Source organism: Carcharodon carcharias, chromosome 7 (genome assembly GCF_017639515.1).
Source record: "Carcharodon carcharias isolate sCarCar2 chromosome 7, sCarCar2.pri, whole genome shotgun sequence".
NCBI classification, from domain to species: domain Eukaryota; kingdom Metazoa; phylum Chordata; class Chondrichthyes; order Lamniformes; family Lamnidae; genus Carcharodon; species Carcharodon carcharias.
Window position 1 is genome coordinate 127,002,529 of NC_054473.1, and position 17,249 is coordinate 127,019,777.

The 17,249-nt window shown below is 47.9% G+C and overlaps 1 protein-coding gene across 1 annotated transcript in view; it reads left to right on the top strand.

Annotated features, from left to right (window-relative positions):
* Positions 1–17,249, top strand: part of slc9a5 (solute carrier family 9 member A5) — a 291,194-nt gene that overhangs the window by 131,665 nt on the left and 142,280 nt on the right. Inside the window, exon 3 of the mRNA XM_041191673.1 lies at positions 597–760. Within this exon, the coding sequence (XP_041047607.1) occupies positions 597–760 (164 nt within the window). The remainder of the gene's footprint in view (positions 1–596; positions 761–17,249) is intronic.

Below are 17,249 nucleotides of genomic sequence, written 5' to 3' on the forward strand. Positions count from 1 at the left end.
CATGGCTAAGATTGAAGAATAGCTATATGAAGCTTGTTCTTAAGTGGGATGTTTTTGCTGGATTTCTGTTTAACACTAAACAATGCTTGAGGGAAGATGGTGGCATAGTGGTATTGTCACTGGGCTAGCATTCCAGAGGGATAATGATCTGGAGACCTGGGTTTGAATCCCACCATGGCAGATGGTGAAATTTGAATTCAATAAAAATCTGATGATGACCATGAAACCATTGGTAAAAATGCATCTGGTTCACTAATAAATATGGTCTGGTCTACATGTGCTTCCAGATTCACAACAATTTGGTTGACTCTTAAATGCCCTTCTGAGCAAGCGCAATTAGGGATGGGCATTAAATGCTGGCGTAGCCAGTGATGCCCACATCCCATGAATTAAAAAAAAAGTTAAACAGCCCTAGATCTTTCCCAGGTTTCTTGTAGCAGGGTCTGGGACAAACTGGGAGGTTGTGCAACTCTAATTGTATTCACTCAGGATTACTGAACTATTTGAATGATGAGATATTGTAGAATACCTTGTGAAGTGCCATCACTTATTGTATAAGTAACTTTATCTAATAATATCTTGATCATTTTCTTCAGATCCTAAAGTGAAAGCAGGTTTGCTTGATTTCCTGCTTTTTGGGAGTCTGATATCTGCTGTGGACCCAGTGGCAGTTATAGCTGTGTTTGAGGAAGTCCATGTTAATGAAACTCTGTTCATCATTGTGTTTGGAGAGTCGCTTCTTAATGATGCCGTAACTGTTGTAAGTAAACACTTAATTTATATTTACATATTGCACTTTGCAATCTACAGAAACTCACTAGTGTTATTCTGCCTTTCAAATAACTTCTGGACTCACACAACTTCCACACCTGTCTTCAAACCTAGGCATCAGTTTGTCAATGTTCCAAGCTGACTCCGCCCTAGTTGAGTGAGCTTTAACCTACCTCAGGACCTCTGACTTTAACTTTGGATTCCCTCTTACTGCCTCCTCTATGTTCTTTGTTTACTACCAGGACATATATATCCTAACCATTGTTATGATCCCAGTTATGTGAATACTGGCCAAGGTGGATGCTTGTTAGAATCTGGCTTGATAGACCATAATAACATAACGAATACAATACATGGAAGCACCCAGGGTAAGGAAATAAGTGGCAGGACTCCAAGGTTCAATTGAAATACCAAAAAAATTTTTACCTTACAAACTTGAACAAAACAAGCACAAACAATGACTAAGTAGATACACTGAGCAAATAAGATAATGGGAGGAGCACTCAGTGGACTTCATCAACCGCAAGGGCTTCCACTCACTGAACGTGCAGCTGGTATGTGACCACCAGAAACGCATCCTGCAGGTGTGCGCACAGTTTCCAGGGACCGTGCACGACATCTATATCCTGAGACACTCGCGGATCTCTGCAGTCTTCCAGGGTTGGCTCCTTGGGGACAAGGGCTACCCGCAGAGTCCATGGCTGATGATGCCTGTGTGGCGGCCTCAGACTGCAGCAGAGTGATGTCATAATGAGTGTGCATGAACCCTACATCATGAGTTGCTCGCAGATCCCTGCAGTCTTCTAGGATCCACAGAGGCTGCAGGGATGGCTCCTTGGGGACAATGGCTACCCGCAGAGGCCGTGGCTGATGACACCCATATGGTGACCTCAGACTGCAGCAGAGTGACGCTATAATGAGGCTCATGCAGCAGCTCGCAACTTGGTGGAACTGACCATCGGGCTGCTGAAGATAAGGTTCTGGTACCTGGACTGGTCTGGTGGAGCCCTGCAATAAAGTCCACAGAGGGTGTCATGCATCGTCGTCATCTGCCGTGCCCTTTACAACCTGGCGCAGCAACAGGATGAGGAGCTGGCTGAGGAGGAGATGGAGGAGTTGGAGGTCTCCTCCAATGAGGAGGATGCCAACGGGGATGAGGGTGAGGTGGTCCTCGGTGGTGATGAAAACGGGGATGAGGCTCTTGCACTGGCTAGACGAGGCAGGCATACTCGGGGGGCCCTCATAGTTGTAAGATTTGTGGAGGATGATGACGACATGCAGTGAGGTGACCCCGTAGATTCTCACATCACAGTTGTGTACATTTGACTCCAGTCTGGCTCATCTCAGCGCCAATACCGTCTGGGAGAATGCTCCTGTATTGGAGATGCAGTGGAGGTCCTAATAGTCGCTCGATCGCAGGAGGATGATGATGACATGCAGTGAAGACACTCCAAAGATCTTCTCATAGCCTCTGAGAACGTCTGACTCCTGTCTGGATGAGGGCAGCTCGCTTGCGCTCCATGATCAGGGCCATCTCAGAGATGCAACCATGAAATTTTAGACACATCTGATGCTGTGTCTGCCTTCAGCACCTCAGCCTTTTAGGAGCTGGTGCACAGCACCACTGATCACAGATGCTGGTGTGATGGGGGCCAGCCCCACCTTAAAGGTACTGAAAGCACCAGAGAGAGTGAGAGAACTCTGTGGCACCTGCCCACTACATTCTGGCAGCAATGATCAGCACTGCCGAGGTGCAGGCATTAGTAATGTTTCCAGGGAGTGTGAGGCTGGACCATCACTGTGGTCTGAAGCTGCACAGAGCACAGGGAAGAGGCCCTGGACTGAGACACCTGCCTTTATCTTGTGCAGAAAGGTTTCACATCTGAGTAACAAGAACACTGCTCATCAGAACAAGGAGCCACAGGCAGGGAGACATTCTTGGGAATTTATTGACAATAGTGAATATTATGTACAAGTGATTAACACCTGTACCCAGGCTGTGCAACTAATTCTGCTTAACTTTCCTAACCCTGCTGCTACATCTTGGTGCTCCCCGGACATCCACAGTGGAGGTGGAGGCAGCCTGCTGACTGTGATGCCCTGTCTGTGATGAGATTGGCAGGCATCCTCTGGAGGGCCGAGACTTGGAGGGCCCCTGCCTACTTTTGGTGTCCTGCTGTGTGGCAGTGGCACCTTCCTCGGCCTGTGGAGCTGGAGCTGCTGAGGTCACAGGAAGAGGGGAGTCAGATGGGCCAGTTACTCCCAGAGTCACCTGGGTGGATTGCCCTGGAGCGCGCGCCTGCTCCCTATGGGTGCCCAAGGGCCCCTGGCTGACTCCATAAGCGGAAGGAGTAGCTGGAGTGAGATCAAGCCACCTAGCCCATCTCGCGTACACACTATTGGAGGCCAACTACAGCAGCAGTGATGGAGTTAAGCCCACAGAGTGATGTCTTGGACCAAGGTCTCCATGGCGGCCACCATCCTGCCAATGTTGACCTCGGTGCATTGCAATGCCGGCGCTATCACCTCAGCCTGAAGACGATGGACTCTTCCATTGTGCCTTGCAATCTGAGGAGTGCAGCGGACATCCCTTCCTGTTGTTCCCTAGTTTGCCTTTGCAGCTCCAGCAACTGTGAAGTGACTGAGTCCAGAGGCTCGTCATCTGACTTGGACTCAGCAACATTCTGGCCTCCAGCAGTCCTCCGAGCACCGGGGACATGGGAAGTCTCTGTCTCCACCTACTGTGGATCAGAAAGTGCGATGTACTCACCAGATTGTGATCCCAAGGCTACTCTAAAGCTAGGTCCCACCGAGGTGTATGTCTCTGTGCTGGTGGAGGGTGTGGGTGAGCGCTGTGATGGGACTTCAGGGAGGGTATCTTCAGATACCTCTTCTTCGGAGCTTGATTGGAGGCCCTGAGTCATGGACTCTGTTGGCTGTTTGGCAGATGTGTCTGCGAAAGCAAGGAGAGATAATTAGTGCACAGCAGTGGCCTGTGAAAGAGGACACATCACTCACAGCATGATTGTCTGATGGATGTTGCACTGCTGGATCCTCACTTGGTAGAGCAGCACCAAACTTACTGTCAGCACAGGACCGGTTCCAGTCATTGCCGGCCAGCTGGATAGCTCTGTTTTCGAATTCTGTCAGATCTTTGATCTCCGGCATCCCTCCACCTATCTGCGACCTTTCCCTCCTGTTGTGAGCCAGTTTGTCCTGCATGGATAGAGATGGGGAGAGTGCATCTGCATGCCTGCCTGGCCAGATGATAAGTATGCCTGGCCTGTGTGGGTGGTGACTCAGCTGGGTCCCATGGACGGGATGAGGACAATGAAGGTGAGTGTGACAGATTGAATGGTGATGTCCCTTGCGCTGGCAGTGAGTGAGGGCCCTGTGGATGTGCGATGGGTTTGTGAGTGTGTGAGTTGGGAGTGAGGAAAAGAGTGACTTACCCAGGTGGAACGGAGGAGATCATTCATCCTCTTGCGGCACTAGGTGGCTGTCTGCCGCTGCAGGGTGTTCATGCTGACCATCGCTGCCACCGCCTCCCAATCCGGGTTGGTGACATTGCCACCCATCCTGCGGCCTGAGCGGGAGTAGAGCACATCCTGTTGGGCCTCCACAGCTTCCAACAGTCACTCGAGGGAGCCGTTGTTGAAGCGGGTTGGGGGGTGGTGGTGGGGTGAGGCGTGGGGCTGCAGTCTTTTTGCCTTTGCTGTCCATGTCTCCCAGGCAGCATTGGTGAGCTGGTGGCGATGAGCACTTTGCTGGCGGTTGCCTTTTAAAGATGGCGGCCGGCGTGATGCAATGGCCGGATGATGGTGAGCGAATGAATGAGAGCCCACCCACCGTGGAAACAGTGTGTTTCGCAAGAGTGAATAAATAATGAGGGGGATTCAGGAAGATATGATGTCAAAACCCTCCATTTTCATTGGCGAGTAGGACTCCATTTTACCCACCCGCTACTGCACTTAGTGCAATTCTGGAAAAATTCAGCCCAATGGCCGGGATTTTCCAATTCCATCATGGCAGGGTCCACCGCAGGAGATTCGGCGGCCCAACCAAAAGGCCATTAACTTTTAGTGGGACTGGACAATCCCAGCAGCAGGCGGGGCTAGAAATTCCCACCCAGTGATTCTAAACAAGATGAGCTTCCATCTTAAACTCAATCCAACAAATTTAGCCCAGCTCAATCGTTTTATGTGGCTTTCACTCTGATAGGTTTTTAAACATGCTCATACTCTGAAAGGCAGTTCCTTTTTCCCGCTGGGACAGGTTGTACAGGTCACAGCTCAGATCTATGGTTTATCCCTACCAGTGCAAGTCCAAGTATAAGGCATCACTGATGGTCACACGTCATGACACACATGGACACTCCATTGGTGTCTATTCCATGGCCGGACTTCTCCTCTCTTTACAGAGCTACTTGTTCCTACCCAGTTCTCTAGAACTCCCTCTTTTCCTCTCTAAACATATAGAACTGAGTTCTCTGGTTAAATATAACAGAAAGGATGTCTGCAGCCTCCAGGTCAGCTTCTCTTACACTTACTTATTTTCTAAAAAAACCCAAAATCCACCAGTTTTCCTTTTAGAGCATAGCTCCGCCCTCAGAAATTTTCTCCATAGCAACCTCAGGGCTTTCTTGCTTCGAGAATCCTCTCAGCTGGGTCAAAGATTCAAGCATTGTTTGTAAACACATACAGGCATGCTAAACCAAAACTAAAGTAAACAACCCCAATTCACCTAAAACTGAAACTAAGGGCTAAATTTTACAGCCACACGCCAACAGCGGGTTCCGTACCCAGAGATCAGTGGCGTTCCAAGTTCTAGGTTCGCCGTGTGAGCATATGCTATGATGCACTAATTGCCGCCAGTCAGCAGCAAGGTTGACTGACAAACAGGGCAGGCGTTAAAAGCAAATCCAGCGGGTGTACCAGATACACAGCTCATCTACAGTTGCATGTTTGCACAGGCGCACAGCTCTCTTCAATCACACCATGGATCATTCCAACCAGTTATGAATCAGGCAGCCCGAAAACTGTGCAAGTACAAAGCCGGAACAAAAAACAGACAATGCTGGTAGAAGTCAACGGGTCTGTCATCATGCGTGACTAGGGAAACATGGGGAGCCGTTTGCAGTAATGATCAATTCCTCCAAGCTCTGAAGAGGGGTCCTGCTTACTGGAAAGTTTCACTCAGCCTCTCTCTCTCTCCACAGATGATGCCAGACCTGATGACATCTACCAGCATTCCATGTGTGTAAAACCTTTCTTCTATTTTGGACAGTGGTTGGTTGACACGATGACATTCACCCAACTGAGAAGCCTTCAGTCGGCCAAGCTCTCATCTGATAATGTTGCTGAGACATTTGAGCACTTGAGAGTGTTAACACCAACTCTATGTCTAATGTTTTCAGGAGAAGCGAGTTAAGAATGCCAACAAGTGCTCCTGCACTGGTGGCAGAGTCACGAGGCTGAGATCCTCAGCGCATTTGAGGAACAAGTGCTGTCCCTCTTAGACACGCAGGGGTCAAGGCTTATAGGCATTGGCGAGTTTGGAGGGCAGCCTGGTTCTGGTGAGATGCCTGAGACATCATACTGGATGGTAGGATGAAATGATCCCTGTGATTTGAAGGTGTATTGGTGAAATGCACATGTTTGGTGCTGGGGTTACACACCCATGACCATTGGCATGCATCATCAGAGAATACAGGTCTTCGTTCATGGGATCATGGTTTCCGTGGAGTTAATTAATGCATGTTTGGCTGGGTGAAAGTGTATCTGAGTCAAGATTTAGATGGGACGCTTTTAGCAATGTGATACCGATGACCCCTGAATTAATTCTGTTCCTTACAGGAGAAGCCTGTTCAGCGCTGCCTCCATCGGAGAATATTGAAGAACCTCCACCCTCCTCTGAGAAGCAACCCTTGGACTATGCGCTGTCACATTCTCTCTCAGCATCCAGCGCCATAACAGATACTGGCACTTCGGCAGGGATCAGTGTGTCAGGCAGGGCTAATATATGCACTGCTGAGGGCACTTCAATCACAAATGCAGTTCCTGGAGAGTGTGGAGGAACAGTCCTCGGGCAGTCGGAGGAGTGCCTGGAGTGAGCTAGAGTCTGAATCTGCGTCGGATGATGAGCCTCTGGAATCATCCATAAGGTGGCAGATGTTGGATGTTCAGCGCGAGGTCCATGAAGATATGGCTGGTATACTAGAGAAGTTGTGTGCTCTGGCCCAGACTGTGGAGGTGTCCATCTGGGCCATGTGCACTGTGATCACTCACTCTTCAGAGCGCCAAGCCTCCACCATGGATAGATTAGCGACTGTCCTGGAAAGGCAAACCGAGCATACTCTGGATGCAATTGTCGTGATGTGTTCTGACCTGCACACCACTGCCCTGGTTCTGAGCTCAAGGGTTCAGGCCCAGGCGACAGGGAACTGGGAGCATGGTCACCCACCCAATTGCTGGAACCTCACCGGCTGACAGGGAGGATCAACCGGCCCTAGTGGCAGGCGATGAGCAGCTGCAACCTCCAACAGCGAGTTCCTCCCGTGGCACCTTATAGGGGGCAGCATCTCCTCTGTCCAGCAGCCATTGACACAGACCTTGACCAGTGCCATGGCGACTAAAGACTCACATGCATCTGTGCAAGAGCCTCCTGAAGTAGCTGGCACCTTGAGGCCTAAGCCACGCAGAGGATGCCCGCCAAAGTCATCCAGGGCAAGGGAGGTGGCAGATTGGACGCCCCTCTCTAGTGCAGCCTAAAGCGAGGGGGAGCACTGCGCCGGAGAACTTGTAAATGTTTCTGTCATTATTCACATTACTCACAATGAGGGGCACAGGTGAATGCTTGTCAATGTTCTCATCGTCAATGTTTTTTGTTTGTTAATCTTTCATATTTCCTCATCTGTGTTCTTTTTCATAGCTATTGGATATGTGACTCATTTCTGTGGGTGAAGGTAGGATTTACAAATTTGAGGGAGGGCTGAAGAAAATGTATATTCCTCTGGGTTATTGGAAAAGTGTGGCTTGTGAAGGCATTAGGAGTTTCTCATTGTAATCATGAGATGAGGGAGATCTTTCTTCTCACTTGTGTTACGTTGGTGCTCTGCAGGGCTCAACACAAACCGCTGCTGTATTAAGGCTTCCCTAGTCTCGAGGCTACCTGCCTGCTCATGGCCCGGCACATACACCATGGCATTGCTGTGGTCCCCTGCCTCAACTTCACCTTCGTCCTCAGATGACTACTCCTGTTCTGGCCTCTCAGCATCCTCCAAAGTGTCTCCTCTTTGAATAACTATGTTGTGGAGGACACAGCAAACTGCAACCATCGGGGAGACCCATGAGGGGGAGTAGGGCAAAGCACCTCCTGACCTGTCATGGCATCTGAAACACATTTTCAGAAGGCCAGTGATCTGCTCCACAATGGCCCTGGTGCTGGCGTGACTGTCATTAAGCCATCCCCCTCCCTCAGTTCTTGGGACCGTCACAGGTGTCATGAGCCATCTCTTCAAAGGATAACCCTTATCTCCCAGAAGCCAACCCTGCAGTGCATGGGTCCGGTGAAAAGAGCCGGTATTTGCTAAGGATGTATGCATCATGGCTGGTGCCTGGAAATCTGGTGCACGCCTGCAATACACCTTGTTTGTGGCCGCACACAAGCTGAACATGGATTGAGTGGAAGTACTCAGTGGAGGCACTGATGAATGAACAGGGTTATTCCAGAGGAGCCTTGAAGGCTACATGGGTGCAATCGAAGGCTCCCTGCACCCTGGGGAAACCAGCAATTGCTGCAAAGCCATGGGCCCTCTCCATCTGGCTTTGGGCATCAATAGTGACAGCAATGTAATTTCCTGCCCTCCAGAACATTGCATCAGTGAAGACCTTGATGCAGTGGTGTGCAGTCGGCTGGGTTATCCCGGCCAGGTCCCTGGATACTGCTTGAAAGGACCCAGTAGCAAAAAAGTTGAGCATCCCTGTCATCAGGGCAACAGGCTTTGGTAGCCCCCAAGGCAGTTTGACACAATCTCTCCAAAAAGCAGCTCCCAAAGGGATGTGACAGTTGCCCGAGAGAGCCTCAGCTTTCTTTGCCACTGGGTTTCTGTCAACTCGAGGTAACTGAAACACTGCCTGTTCACCCTTGGTGCTGCCTAATGTCTTTGTTGCCTGCGAGGAGCCTCTCCAGGCTCTACCTGATTGTCTTTTGCCAGTCTGTCCCCATCCAGAGGAACCACTGTCTCCAGATCCTCCCTTTGACCCCTAACTCCTTTCAACCTTATCCTCCTTCTATTCCTCCTAAACCTCCTCCTCCTCACTGGAGGATGTGCGTCCCTACTGACACCACAATCCCCATCTGTGGAGGAAAGATTACAACTGAAGGAGAGAATGGAGGTTTCTGGAGACCCTGCCCAATGAGAAATGTCATCCTAAATTCTGCAAAGCCCAGTTAAATGGGCACTCCCTGCATCCAGAGCTTTCGGAACTGCAAGGCTGAGACTCTGCTGCAGTTTGAAAACCTACCCTAACAAGCCTGCCCTTAAGAAAACCAACTTCACACCTGACGTGATTCAGACCTTGAAGGTGTTTATTGCCTTCAACCTGTGTTATGGCTCTCTGTGCACTTATTAATTGCCTCAATAGGCATTTAAATGCATGGTATTATCTAAAACAAGCGTGATGACGTTGGGAAGGCCACTCGACGTCATCACGCCTGATATTCCACTCCTTGAAACGGGAAATGCTCCCGTTCATGGAGTGTAGAATTGCAGCCCAAAACTCTACATTCTTAACCCTTAACACAACCCACAATAGAGACAGTTATAACACCTTGCTATATAACCAGCCCTAAGCAACTCATTTCCCTGTTTCTATCCATATGTGTGTTTTGGCTTCTGCACCAGACCTGAGCCCATCACTTCTATTTTTTTTTTTCTCTTTACTCCTCAAAGACTTCTCTCTCCTTTTGCCATCCCGCCTTTCATTTCTCCACTTGCAGGTGCTCTGCCATTCCAAATCTCTAGCCCAACCCCTCAGTACTCCTAGACTTTCCTATTTCTCTACCACCATCCCTGGTGTCTTGATTCCCTCTTAGATAAGGCTACAGCGTCCCTCCATGCATCTCTTAGCATCCTCCCATTGAGGCTTTAACCACTGCTTCCTTATGATATCAGCAATCGCAACTGCCCATTCTGCTTTCTCAATTACTTTCACTCCAGCACACTCCCTGGAGGCTAGTCTTTACCAATCTCCTCCCCTTCCTATTCAGCCCTCCCAGTGCTGACCGTGTGAACTCTGCCAGTGGATCAACACTCACTATCCCTCTATGTATCTCCCTCCAGAACATCTGTTAACTTGTGAACAAGGCCCTTGCCATCCATACACTCACTGTGGATGATTGTATTGACATTATGACCTTAAAAGAAACCTGAGTGACCTTCCCCTAAATGACACCTGGGTTATTCTTTCCACCACTTGTCACACCTAATCTGTCACAGTAGCGATGTAGCTCTCATCACCAAATCCCACCTTAGTCTGTCCCTCTACTCCTCTGGCATCTTCTCCTTTGAGCATCTCACCTTGTTCCACTCCTCTTTCCTCCCATTTAAAATCCTCATTCTCTACTGCCCACCAATGAACCATACCAGGTTTCTCACCGAGATATCTTCAACTGCTTTCCTCCCTCAGCCCTTGCACTGAGCGACTTCTTACTCTTGGTGATTTCAACCTCCATCACAACTCATCAAATAATATCTCTCCTTTGCATCCACTGCCCTCCTATCCTCCCTTAATCTCTCCTTCCATATAAACTCCCCAACCCATTTTCACGGCTATCACCATGAACTTGCTATCTCAGGTGGCCTCTCTACCCCCTTAGTGACAATATAGATCAGGCCCCTCTGATCACTTCCTTGTATTGCCCTCCACCCACACCACATTCCCCCTTTTCCTCACTTCCTCCTGTATCCTCCCCTGCAAAAGAAACTCTCCCCAATTCATTAATAAGCACATTTTAAAATTCCCAACCGCCTAGCCTTTCAGCCTCCATTCAGCATGACATTTCCATAGCCATGGATCTGCTCAATCACATCTGCCTCTCATGCCATTTTCCCCATTAGATCCATTACTCTGGTCTGACTTTTAGGAGGCCTGGAACAACAGGAAAGGAGGTGGAGGGTGGACTGGAAAATGGCAAAGGTGGGTGGGGTCAGAGTGCGCATTGTCTTCCACTGCCATGGCATTCTGCCAGTGGCAGGGAAGATGGAGGATGGCCCACCTGCTCAGTGGCTAATTGTGCCACTTCAGTGGCCAATTAAGGGCCCCTTTCTGCCACCATTGGCATTTTACCAGCAGCGGTGAGCCCTCCCCCATGTGGGGAGACCTCCTGATGAACCCTGATGACCTCTGTGCAGGCTCAGGGTGGGGATGGTCCTCCTAATTGGGTTGCCTATGGCCTCTGATAGCAATGGCAGCAATGCACCCCTGCCCTCATGGGCCAACCCCATCCCCCTCGCTGGGGCCTTCCTAACCGGCCCGGCAAACTCCAATCCCACTTACCTTGTTGTGTGGGTGGAGACCATTGCTGTGTCTCTCGACAGCGTGTAGTGCCAGCAGTGGCCACAGCTCCCAGAGGTGCTGCTGGGACTGAAGAGTTGTTAGTCTTCCAATTAGCCAGCAGCTCTTGGAGATGGGATTTCTAAAGGGACAGGAGCCCTGATGGTAACACATTCGCTGCAAAATGGACCTGAAATCTGGTCAGGCTTCCTCACATACCTGAGGCTTTCCAGCCCATTGTTGGAGCACCCTTTGCATTGACATACTTCAACCCCCTCTCTCATGCTGGTAACTGTCCCTGGTATGTCTCTGATCCAAGGGATGTTGAATGTTCATGGTGAACTACCAACTTAGCCATTCACAGCCAGATCTGGCTGAACCACATTAAGCACCATTTGGTCTTGCGGTCTCCTGCTAAAATTGTTCACCATTTCGGGATCATTCTGAAATGCAAAGATAACCTCCAGCTTCTTTTTGCTATAAACCATTTTGTTAAACTCCTCTCCCCTGTCTCCTCCACTCTCATTTCCCACTAGAAGTGCAAAGAACTCAAGGTCTTGTCACTAAGATTGAGACCATCCAATCAGCTTCATTGCCGCTTCTGTCCCTTCCCCAGTTCATCAGATCTAACTTCCCTGTAATACTCCCCCCATATCTTAGCCCTGAATTCAAGTCTTGCACTAGTTCCTGCCTCTCCTCATGCCCTCTCTGAGCTCATCTTATCCATGAGATCTACCTCTTGCTCCCTTGACCCTGTACCCATCAAACTACTGACCAGCAAACATCCCTTCCTGGCCCCCGTGTTACCTGATATTATTGATACTTCTCTCTCCTCAGGTAATGTCCTGTCCACTTCAAATCTGCCATCAACACCCCACTCCTCAAAAAGCACACCCTTGAATACTCTGCTCTTGCAAACTGCAGCCCCATCGCCAACCTTCCTTTCCTCTCCAAAGTCCTTTAACGTGTTATCATCTCCCAAGTCCATGTCCTCCTTTCCTGAAACTCCATGTTTTGATCCCTTCAATAAGGTTTCTGATCCAGTCCAGTACAGGATCAACAGGAAGTTTCTCCAACTAAAATATTGGGAAAACAGAAACCATTGTTTTCAGTTGCCAGCACAAACTTCAGTAGTTTAGCTGCCAACTTCATCCCTCTCCCTGGCAACTTTCAGAAGCTGAATCACACCTACTGAATTTGCAACCTTGGTGTTGTTTTTGATCCTAAACTGAGCTTCTGGCCACATAACCAGTCCATCACCAAAACCACATAGTCCTACCCCCATTATATCATTGTACTTCACCCCTACCTCTTTCCATTTTCCATTGAAGTCTTCAACCATGCCTTTGTTACCTTTGACTTGACAATTCCAATTTCAAGTCTCTCCAAGTTCTCACCCCTCTCTATCTCTGTTACCTCCAAGAACCCTCTGAGATCCCTAAGCCCCTCCAATTCTGGCTTCTTGGTATCCCTGATTTTAATCATTTCACTATTGGTTGCTGTGACTTTAGCTGCCTAGGCCCTAAGCCCTGGAATTCCAGTTCTAAACCTCTCTGCCTCTCTTTCTTCATTTAAGATGTCCCTTAAAATCTACCTCTTTTTTGTCCTAGTACCTTCTTACATGGTTCAGTATCAAATTTTGATGACAATGTTCCTGTGAAGCACTTTGGGGCATTTGACTATGCTAATAGCACTATATCAATGCAAATTATTGTTGTTGCCACTTTAAAGTGAACCCAAAGCAACTAGTTTGTAGCACTCTTACCACTGAATCAGAAGGTTCGGGTTCAGACCTCATGATGGGCTTGAGATCGCAATTTAGGCTGATACTCCAGTGCACTACTGAAGGAATTTTGCATTGTTGGGGGCCCTGCCTTCCAATGAGATGTTAAATTGAGACCTTATCTATTGTTGGGTGTAGAAGCTCCCGCGACACTATTCAGAGAAGAGCAGGAAGTTATTCCAATGTCCTGGTCAAGAGTCTGCCTTCAATAAATGACACACCACCAACATGGATTATCTGATCATTTATTCATTTGCTGATTGTTGGACCTCGCTGTGTGCAAGTTGGCTGCAAGGTTAACCAACACAACATCAGTAACTACATTTCAAAGGTAATTTATTGCAAAGTAGTTTAGGACTCTCTATAGATGTAATGCGTCTTATAAATGCAAGTTTATTCTTTTATAATGAACTGAAGAACTTTTATGTACTTTGTTCAATATAATACAGAAGTAGAAGGAACAGTCCAGAAATCTGGACCTTCACAAACAGCAAATGCAGCTTTGTATTAACAATAAACCCAGTTGTATCCTATTCAATCAAGAACCCCAGATTATAGGTACCAAGGCTGATAACAGTGAAAGAGAAGATGAGGTGAGTCTGGAACTCCTGGTCAGATGTTAAAGAATTGAATATTTTCATGGCTTCATTGAAGGACATGGAAGAGAGCAAGATACTAAGAGCAAAAAGCAAATTACTTCAGGTGCTGAAAATCAGAATTAGAACAGAAAATGCTAGAAACACTCAAATGTCAGGCAGTATCTGTGAACAAGAGAACATAAGATATCATTTAATGCCTGACCCTTTGTTATCTTCTAACCAGCTTCCAGTCTATTGCAGTCCCCCTCACCCCAAAGGTGGGATCAGTGTCCCCTCAACAGGCCCTACCAGCTGGCTAGCTGTGTATGTTGGCTGACAGATTATCTGCTGTACCAAGCTGCACTCACCACAGTGAATGCTGACTGATCGTGTGTAAAATTTAAATAAAGCCCAAAGCAAAAGATAGATCAAGCTTCCTCGACCATGGCCTTGGGCCAGTGCCATGGCCAGACCATCGATGCCATGCCCATATTTGGCTCAACTTGAAAATATTCCCACACCTTCTAATAAATCATCTCATTGTTCCAGCTGAAATGTCTACTAATAACTCAGTTGAAATTGTGCTGATGAGCTTTACACACCAAATGTTGCATTCTATCACAACTCACCATTTTAACATGGTGGATAATTGGTCACAACTGATTTCCATGTGCCACTTACAGCAAATGTAAATGACTGTCTCCAGCACCACTTGCTGATTGGGCACCATTTTTGGTCATGGTTCGCTGACCTATCAGAAGCTTGTTAGCATACAGTCTACCAGAATTAGACCTTGAACTGTGAAAGATAGCTGCTTACTCTAAACGAGAAGGAAATATAGAGGTAAAATTTGTTCCAAGGATTGCCAATCAGTCTGTCCTAATCACAATGGTAATGTAGGCACGACCTATTCAGAAATGTAATTTTCTTACCAGACATAGACCAGCCATTTTAAATTTCTGCCTCACTGATGCCAGTTAGAGGGAGAGTGGCAGTTTTCATTTCAGCAAAGATGGGTCACTGAAGACTGCACCTGAGCCTCCCAAACTAAAGGTAAAATGCTGCAGGTGCTGGAAACCTTAAATATAAACAGAATATGTTGGAAATACTCCTCTGTGGAGAGACAAACAGAGTTAATGGCCCGGATCTTCCGAGCAGCAGCAATGACCATTCGGATTACCGCTGTGCTAGTAAATTCCCCCAACCCAGTGCTGCTCCACATTTATTCTGAGACCTTCCAAGCCTGGCTTTCACAGAAATATGCAGCACATTGTCCCTCAAGGAACTCCATCAGAACAGAGTAGAGTTGGGGAAAGACAGGACATTCCCCTTTTTTTAATGGCACTAGCTGCCATATGGTAAGTTTAAATGTCCAGTCTTTCAATATTAGTGAATGGATGTTAGTGAATGGGTGAGTGGATGAATGAGTAATTGGGTAGGGTGGTAGGGTGGGTGAGTGGCTAAGTGACTAAGGTGGGTAAGTGCATTGTGGGTATGTGGGTGAGAGTGTAGGTGGGGTAGTCAGGTTGGGCCAGGAGGGATAGTTAGGTTGGTGGAGTTAGAGAGATCTGATTGGGGGCTAGTCGGGTGGTCAGGGGGTCATAGCCAGAACTGCCAGGGGGTGGGGGGAGACAGTCGGGAGGTCAGAGGGAGGAAGTCAGGGTCTATCCCTCCTGGCCCAACCTGACTACCCCACCTACACTCTCACCCACCTACCCACAATGCACTTACCCACCTTAGCCACTTAGCCACTCACCCACCCTACCACCCTACCCAATTACTCATTCATCCACTCACCCATTCACTAACATCCATTCACTAATATTGAAAGACTGGACATTTAAACTTACTTAGTGGGGTTGCTGGTCTGGTTGGGGGGATACTTGAGTCGGTGGGGGAGTAGGTGATTGATGGGGTAGCTGTGTGATTGGGGAGGGTAGCCGGGTCTGGTCAGGGGGTAATCGGGTCGGCGGGCTAGTCGGGTGTGGTAGGTAGTCCTGTTGGATCAGGGGGGTAGTCGGGTAGTCAGGTCAGGTCATTGGAGAGTCAGTTCTGAAGTTAGACTAGGTTTTAATCTCTTTAACAATTCCTGAGTAACTATACAGTAAGTTCTGCAGAACTGTCCTAAGTTTCTGACTCTAGCTCAGTGTCGGAGACATTCACAGAAGATGCTGGGGAGCAGGTAATTACCCATCAGAAGTTTAAATTTCCCGGGCAATTCCCACGTGGGCCAGCGCAACAGGACTTCAGCAGGGACCAACATGCATCTTTGATTGTACATCTGGTTTCTTACAACCCAGAGACCGGAAGATTTGGCCTGTTGTTTTAGAACCGTGATCTTTTGTCAGAACTGGAAACCATAACAAATGTAATAGGTTTTCAGCATGTTCAAAGGCAGGGAAAGGTGCTGGGATGAATGGGGGGAATAATAAAAGAAAAGATCTGTGATCAGGTGTACGGCAGGAGTGATTGAATTACAAAAAGAGACACCTAACCTTGGGAAGCTGTCCATGGGCAGAGTGAGCAGCTGTATAATGTGAGGTGCCTGCCTAGGGCTGCCTGACGTACAATCACTAACCAGGCCAGGCTGCACAGAAATAACAGCAACTATTCACGCTCCATCCTGTAACTGAAAGTAGAAGGAAGATTGAGTTAAGGAGGAGGAAACCTAAAATCTCTAAGATGAACAAATGAGATAAATATTTCTGGGTTGGTAATAGTCATGGCAGAGTGGGAGAATTTTGAATAAGCTTTCCTTGCCCTTTAAATTACTCCAGTGCAGGAGGTTTTGAGATACTGTATAACTAATACCTGTAATTAATATCACACCATGGGACTGTTAAAACATTGAGCTGATAGAAGGTTTTTGTTGCACCCTGAATAATGTAGAACACATGTTGAATAGATTGTTGAGACTTTTTTTAGGGAAAGTTCTTTGAGACACAGATAAAATAGTAAACTCGCTTAACTTTACAGTTGCTGATACATTTCAGTTTAATCTGAACCTCTTTGAAGTTTGTTTGCCACAATAGGATTTCACTAGATGCTGGCCTGGCCGCTGAATGCAGCAGAATATCCATTTCATGAACCTAAGGAAGCAGAAAATTTATGTTTAATTACTGACACTGAGTCTGACCCAAAACTGGCTGAATAATTAACTTGAGGCAAATTGTATCCTACTTCTCAGCTGGAATTTGCACTTTTAACTTTTCAGTGCCACTGATGGGCTCACTAAGAAGGTCTTGTGGCACAGTGGGCAGCCCCCCTACCTCTGAGCCAGAGTTTGAGTCCCACTCCAGGATTTGATGGCCATGGAAGGTGTGTTCATAATACAGTCAATCAGGTTTGTTGTCAACCTGTAAATCTTTCTGATATGCCTATGGCAGGCAGTAAGAGCAGGAGAGTCTCCTGGTCCTCCATGCTTGATGTGAAGTGGGACCCTTCAAGCTATGACCTCTGGTGACCGGTTCCAGGGAAAAACTAGCAATGAAACAGACGTAAGCGCGTGTTTTGTCTGCCTAACGTGCCACTAGGTGTGATAAGAGAAAAGAAGAATGGGTT